Raw genomic sequence first — 7,964 nt, 5'->3', positions numbered from 1 at the left:
ATGTTAAACAACTGAAACTCAGAAAGGATTTTTCAAGCAAAGCAGGAAGACTCAGCATTTACAAATCTGACTGTAGCACCCTAGCTGCCAAACAAAACAGTCTCTACCTTTCCCTTCACAGAAATATTGCTGTCAAGCTTTAATAACAGCATGAAAAAAGAAATACTGGCCAGAACCGTAAGAACCACCAAGAAAACTTATCTCAAGATTTAAAAAATTTTTTAAAAATCAAAACTTTTATACTCAGGGAGCAGGATAAGATCAATTAAAATTACATAACATTTTCACTAACACAGTTTCACTTTTCAAAATGAAAGTCAGATTTATTCAACATTAAGTGCAACAACACATCAGAAATCAATAAAATCAATTTTCACTTATAAAGTAAAGCAAAGTAACATGAATAAACACAGGAAAATACTGTCTGAGACTCTCCAAGCAGGACATTTCTCATAAGACTCACAGAAAAGGAAAAAAAAAAAAAGATTTTTATATGCAAACAGACTAAATTCCCCAAAATTCAGTTTTTTTTCCAGTTGTAAAGCAATATATAGCTAATGGGAGGTAAACTAGAAAAGGGAATGAAATGCATCATGCTGTACAACATCAAAGAAATACTCCAAATGCATTTGTGTACAGCATTAACAACATGCAATAGGTGAGGCTAAAAGCAAGTACAGTGTGTATATATTAGAGTCAGAAACTAGTCAGTCTGAGGGCTTTCTTTCTTGTTTTAGTTCAACTAATGAAAACAAACAGAAGCCAAGAGCAAACAGAGGAAGAGCAGAATCTGCATGGAGAACATCTCTTCCCAGAACAGTAAACATCTTAAGATTCAAAGTTTGCACACATTTACTTGTCTTGGTCCTCTTCTTGCTACGTCATTAAAATATATCCAGATCCAATGGGCTTTATGCAAGTATCTACATTTTTATAAAGCAGTAATTAAACAAAACAATGCAAGTCATTCAAATTCTGCTAATCTGTTAAGTCAGGCATTAATATGCTGAACACTCACTACAACTCAATGTTATTTAAATTAAAAATAAAAACAGGGCAAGACATCTCCCAAACAGCCTTGCTGAAGTGTAGGGTATTCTAACTATATTGCTTGGAGGAGAACAATATGAAAACAGACGTGCTACCCAATTCATTTCATTAAGAATTATTTAAACAATACTTTTAGACAACAGTTGGTCTCTTTGTTCATTCTATTCAGTTCACAGCCTGATAGATTTCTCTTGCCAGTCTTTTTTTTTTTTTAAACAGCAATTTTTTAAGACAAACTCCCAAGATCTCCTATAGATTTTGTCAGGTATTGAAAAGCAAGCAAGCATAGCACACATGCAAGTTATTAGAATTAGAGAGCCAAATATAATTAACTACAAAGTTCCAAGCAGAAAGAACATCTACATTCCCCTGGGGAGACTCCATCATACTGGGAGATGGATTTGAAAGATGATAAAGAACACAGGTTACCTAGTTCACTTCACAAGTTCTCTGCCTTCCACCTGAAGACTTATCAGAATCCATTCTACCACCCAACAAGCTAGTACAAATATTCAAGATTGTCATTAATTTCTGTAAGAATGGAGTGATGGCTGACAACTGAAGACCGACTTTTGTAGGGCTGGACATACTGACCTTAATTTCAAATTAATTCAAGTCTGAAAACAATTGTGCAGCATTAACTTAAGACACGAATAAACAATCAAAGGATAATTAAAGGATAACTTTACCACTTATACACAAATCACACCAGCCAATGCTCTACCTCATTCACCTGAAGTACAGCGGTGTCTTTACAATATCCAACTGTGACAAAGTCTTTAAAAGGCAACTATTAATCATTTATCTATTAGTAATTCCCAACTGAAAAAAGCCTCTAATACCCTAAACAACTACCAGTACTTGTTTATTTTTTTTAACAGGAGCGGGATCGCAAAGAATTGAGATGAATTAAAATAAAAGGAATGTGAAGGACAAAGTTTTAATTCAGATGTCTTTAGCACATATTAAACCAAAACTGACATTAAGACATGCTACAAAAGGTTCTCTGAAACTGCTCTGAGGTTCTGGCAATCGCCCCGGTTAGTACTGTAATTACTAAATTTAATGCTGGGTGAAAAACAGAATAGAAATTAGAAATAAGGTAATATCCTGGAGAGTACATATAAAGAAGAAAGTGGAGGGTTTTGTTGGATAAAAAGTTACTGATCTGAAAGCCTTGAGACTGAATGTACCTCTTATCTCCAGCAATCTAAATTGCAAGTGTTCCTTAGGAAATTCACTACCACCGAGCATTTTTCATCCTCTCCAATAACCAAGAGGCATTTCTTTTTACCTTGCTCAAATGTGTTATCCTTAGCATCTAAACAGAAATCAACCTTCCCACTTTCATTTCAGTGAAGCATTAAATACACAGAACACACACGCAATTTGGTAAACTTGAGATTTACAGTCGTAAAGAAAAACAACAGATAACACAAATCTACTTTATTTCTGAATGCCTGAAGTGGATTGATAAGTACTGCCATCTGCTTAAGCAATGGCAGATGCAAGAGCACCCAGGAATAATAGTTTAAAGTTTGATATTGTTACCACTTATATGAATTGGTGCATTTTGTTTATGTAACAGAGGACTAGGTGGAGAATCAGAAAAACACCCTCTGTACTGGGCTGGAAGCAAAAACTATCTGTTGAACCTGTATGACACATTTGAACTGCTATTGAAGCCTCAAAGAATGGTCACCTAAACATCTACACACTGTCAGGCACCCAAACTCCGCAGGCCATTTTTGGTAATTGGTTACCCCAACATCTGTGTCACTAGCAGAAAATGTTAGCAGCACTTACACTCAACCAGGCACTGCAGACTTCACCATGAAAGATGCAACATCCAGGATTAAAATGTCTACAAGCAATTTGGAGCAGTGATTCAGGCATGAGATAGTAACACACCCCTATAGTAAGAGCAACTGGAACAGACTAGAAAAATGTGTTCATCCAACTAAACGTATTGCACAAGGAGATAAGCAAATAGACAAGAAGTCCAAGAATTAGTAATTCCTCTATTTGGCTTTAAGATTTTTTTATTTACATTCTCTACTGCTCATAAACATGCTTGTAATTGAATGGGGAAAAAAAAACACATTTCATTGCATACTTCTGAAAGTAAGGTAGCAATCCAATGTATTGTGCAAATGGAATGAAACTATCCTGAAACTCTAAAAGCTGGTGATACAAGAAATACTAGTCAGCTTGTCTCCCTCCTGTGCAAGCCAAAATATGTTCCCATATTTTGGGAAGCAAAAGGGCAAAATCTTGAAAGCTTTAATTTCTAATTAGCTTTATCTTTTTAGGCTTTCAGTCAGTTGCTCCATCTGGCATCCATAAATACCATGAGAAAACTGAAATCAAGTATTCTTGGCTTCATCATCTTCTAGGTTTCCAAAGAAGGAACTATATTCTTATAATAACATTACTACTTGTACTATGATTGAGAATTTTTCCCCTTTCAGCAGATTATTCTTCAGGAAGTAGAGGGTAATCCACCACCTAGGTACCAGTGGGGGAAGAAAAGTTGACATATGCCTGGAACTGTCAATGAACAATTTTAAGTTCTATTACTGAGCTGTGGGGATGAAGGATGGAGGGGAACCAACCAAAAAACCCAATCAATTGTTTTAATCTTTAAGTCCACTATAAGATGGCAAAAAGCATCCCCATGGCAACCAAAATGCCTTTCCCAAAACTTTTATGCTTATCAAGTGTCATATAGCTTTAGTAAGAATTGTGGCAAGGTTTTTGGATTTGTTTAGTTTTGGAAGAATTGGGAATTTTTTTCTTCTTTATATAAAACCACACATTTGACACTTCTTCATTTTACAAGTGACTTAAACAGGGAGAAGTCTTTTAGGCAATTTCCACAAAGAAACTGCTGTCCTGACAAAGTACTCTAACAAAATATTTAAATAGCAAAGAGCCTAATCTTCTGAAATACTAGATCATTGAAAACAGAACATGGATTTTAGCTATAAAAGTGGAAAACACCCAAAACAAACAAACAAAACAAAAAAACAAACCAATCTCTAATGACACTAGCTGACTGTCTCAAGTGACTAATGTGTCCTATGAATCCTAGTGGTTGGAATGCTGGCTGGACTCACTGACTGCCAGCGAGTTCAAGTTACACTGTTAGCAAATGGAACAGAGAACCTTTTGAGGCACATTGTCTCACTTCTTAGATGTGGATGCGTGCCAGGTACTCCAGTGCTGAGACTGGATTTGATGACTGCCAGTGAAGATTTACCTCTGAGCCAGTGCTCTCAACATCCCCTGGTAAAATGACTCAAACCATTTAAATATGGGAATTTCTGTACAGTAGAAGCAATTGAAGCCACTTACATTGTGGACAAATTTAAATGGCAAGAAATGCAAGTGGCTATTAAAATAATAAAAAATAAACTCAATTAACGTAGAATTAGTTTGTTCTCCAATGTATAATACTCACCACTTCTGATTGTATTAATTTAAGCTTTTTGTTCTCTAACACTTATTAAGAAGTAGCTATAAAATTACAGCACAACTGGTGATACACTGAGTGTTGAGAGTAGTCTGTGCTCCAAAGGTTTGCCATTTAGAAGCCAAAATCTATCAGTATGAAACTCTCATCTGATTTGTTTGTACAACATCAAAAAAAATTTTTTTCCAGAAAATAGTTAAATTGTCTTTTTAAAACGATAGTTAACATTTCAACTCTCAGCCAATTAAGAATTCAATACCTCCGCTATTTCACTTTTATTTACACTTACTACAGAAAACTGAATTTGTCTGTTTTGGCTTCTCAGTATTTGAGTTTGCCCAATTTTAATATCAGAATTAAGAAGTGCTGCCCTTACACTATTCAGCGCCAGCATTTTTCTCCATGTGTAAATGTTTACTTTCCAGTACTAAACTTTATCTTTTTTGGTAATGATAGAGAAAGAGTTACTCAAACCTCACACCAAGATCTACTATCCAGCCCCAGATCTGATTTTAAACTCAATTATTGCTATAGCCTTCTCAAGTGTATCAAGATTTTTCTGGTAGTAGTCTTCTCCATGTTGCTTAGGAGGCACAGGAAGTTCCCTACTTGCATAAAAGTAATTGTTCCCTTTGTAGATGTTTGAGTACTTTATCAGATTTTAAACTACAGCTCTTGAAGGCTCAGCATCGAGGTGGTTCTTCAGCACAAGTCTTTTTTCATCACTGCTTTTTGTTGTCTGCCATGTACAGAGTGTACAATCTTTGAACAAAGAGACCATTGCTACCTTGCAATTACTTTTTTCTTGAAGCTACAGCTAGTCAATCTGATGATTCAGAGAATAATGGAACAATATTATGTTGTCATTATTTTCTATTCCAGTAATTTTTTCTTCTCCAAACTTCATCAAACAGTTGATTTGTCCCATGATTTTCTGCATAGATGGCCTACAATCAGTCTCTGTTAGACAATAAAACTCTGGATTATTTCTGTTCTCTTAAGGAATTAACCAATGTACCAGGACATTTAAAGTACCGGCACATGCAAGGTCTCCACCCCATTTTATAACACTTCTCTTTCAACCATGTCACTAACCACAGTAAATCTGTTAAAATCACCACCACTTCCTGAGGAGAGAACTAACACATTGGGTATGTACAGTGAAACCTAAATAGAAAATCATAGAAAAGACACATATCACTTGATTTCAATTAGCTACAGGTTTTGAAGGCTCCTTACTAGAAAAAATGTAGGCAGTCCGTGAAATAATTCTTTCACACAGTACATCACATACATGTTGGCAAGAATTGAGCCCCTAATCACAAGTCCCTGGCAGTGGCACCTGCTACTGAGGCAATTAGAACACCCCTATGGAAGATCTGAGACTGTTTAGTCATCACTGGGTAAATTGCTTCTGTTGACTACAGCAGGAGATATTTCTTTGGAATGTACCTCAGAAGAAATTCCTGCTCAGTATTAATATTTTCAAACTGAATAAAAGGCACTGTTGCTTAAGCTGTACATTTCTTGTCTCCAACTGTTTAAAAAAAAAAAAAAATGTTTTGAACACCTAGCTACTGCTACCCTAAGAAGGCTTCCTTGTTACCTTGTTACAGTAATTTCATCTCTCCCAAAAAAAACTTCACAAAAATTGCTTTTATCTGAAGCATGTCATCTCACCTTTATATCTATCTTTATATCTAAAATTATGAGTTAGTATAACAGTATGCATTATAAAATTATACCATTTACTTCAGACATCTCTGAACAGCTAAATCTTCAAACTATACAAAAATAAAGTGTATGAAATCTTATAAAAGGAGGACATTAAGACAATAATAGCTAATTCAAAAAATATAATAACTTATACACAGCAGTAAGCATAAGCAATGTAGCCTACAACAGCTTCCAATTAACAGGACCTCTGAAACATGTCTGAAACAAGCATCAGCTAGAATTGGAACATTCCCAAGCACAATAATGTTTCCAATTTATTATCTTTACCACAGTACAAACTTTCACCCAAATGTTCATTGTCTATCAATCTGTAAACAAAAGCTACTATTCCCCCTCCTCATTTTGAGAGGTAAATTTTTTCAGTCTTCAGTCAAGTTTCACAACCATCTTGCATAAGGATTCAAGAGCCTGTTCTCTTGGTAATTTTCTTTTTTTTTCCTTCTTTTTTTTTTTTTTGTTTGTTTGTTTTTCATACAGTCTGCAGTGAATTAAAATCACAGTGAAAGTCCTGGGAAAAAAATGATCTTTACAGCAGGACTTGAACCATTCTAATAATAACTGCCTCTAACAAAGCTTCCCATAATAAAAGCATGACATTTCCATTTCCAGAAATCAAGTCAATTAGAAATGCTAAATTCTACTTAAAAACCCCAAAAGATCTGAAAGTGAAAAGATTCATCTTCTCAATCAAATACAAGTCTTTCAGTTTCACTTGCAGAGACTGTTCCAGTCTGTAAAACAGTAGTGCAATTCATTTAGTTCTACTTCTTTTATTTTTGTTAAAGTCCAGTAGATAAATGTCCTATTTCTATGGAAAGATAGGAAGATGCTCCAGTAAACAAGAAACTTTGGCAAGCCCAGGAAGGCTTACTAGTCCATTAAAGCTTAGGAGTCCAAAGTGGCTTAAAAATGGTTTATGAATAAACTTAAAAAAGCCCAACAAATCAAATTAAAAAAAAAAAAAAAAAAAGGCTGAAAAAGACAACCTAAAAAAATAAAGAAATAAATAGGCAGAAATTAATGTAAACTGTCTGAACGTTTTAATGATTTCTCATTGACAGCTGGCACAACCGTTGACAGTACAGTCATTAAATATGGGTGACCTACAGAGTATTCCATTAGGGCATCCATTCTGGAATGCTCAAATGGAATTACATTCCTAAAGATTTAAAAAATAGAGTTCTTATAATATTACTATAGCTTTTCTTCTGCCCACCTCACTTACACTTCTTCTTAAAGAGGTTTTTTATTTTTGATGGCTTTTTATTTTTTTCACCATTCTGGTAGAGGTCCTGTGGGATGCTGCTTATCCTGGGGACAGAAGCAGCTTCATGGCTGGGTTTACTATCACTGCCGGTCGAAGAACATGAGGTGTGACGAGGCTTTGGGATTGGGATCCCAGTTGAAAGCTGGTTCATGCTGCAAGACTTCTCCAGGATTCCATTATAAACTTTGCTTGCAGGACTAAAGATCATGCTCTTAGTTTCTGCCATGCCTACACAGTCAGGAGAGCCCCTAGAAACATCTGCAGTTAGAGAAGAGGAGTCTCCTGTAGATGATTCCTCAAGTGAGAATTCTTCTGGTGATACTTTCTGAGGAGAAATTGTCTGGTACATCTCAAGACTTGCTGGAGGAGACTGTTTTCTTCCAATGGATGAATTTAAGGAGTCACATTCCGAACCTGTTTCCTGTACTTCCCTGA

The 7,964-nt window shown here is 35.5% G+C and overlaps 1 protein-coding gene across 3 annotated transcripts in view; it reads right to left on the bottom strand.

Moving 5' to 3' along the window:
* Positions 1–296: 296 nt before the first annotated feature.
* The window catches only part of STIM2 (stromal interaction molecule 2), a 69,476-nt gene continuing 61,808 nt past the window's right edge, over positions 297–7,964 (bottom strand). For all 3 annotated transcript variants that reach the window (XM_030270876.4, XM_030270875.4, XM_012573630.5), the window contains one exon: positions 297–7,960. In XM_030270876.4, coding sequence (XP_030126736.3) covers positions 7,923–7,960 — 38 coding nt within the window. In that variant the 3' untranslated portion in view covers positions 297–7,922. The remainder of the gene's footprint in view (positions 7,961–7,964) is intronic.

This window comes from Taeniopygia guttata, chromosome 4 (genome assembly GCF_048771995.1).
Source record: "Taeniopygia guttata chromosome 4, bTaeGut7.mat, whole genome shotgun sequence".
In the NCBI taxonomy this organism is placed as follows: Eukaryota; Metazoa; Chordata; class Aves; order Passeriformes; family Estrildidae; genus Taeniopygia; species Taeniopygia guttata.
This window is presented reverse-complemented; position numbering and strand designations above follow the sequence as displayed.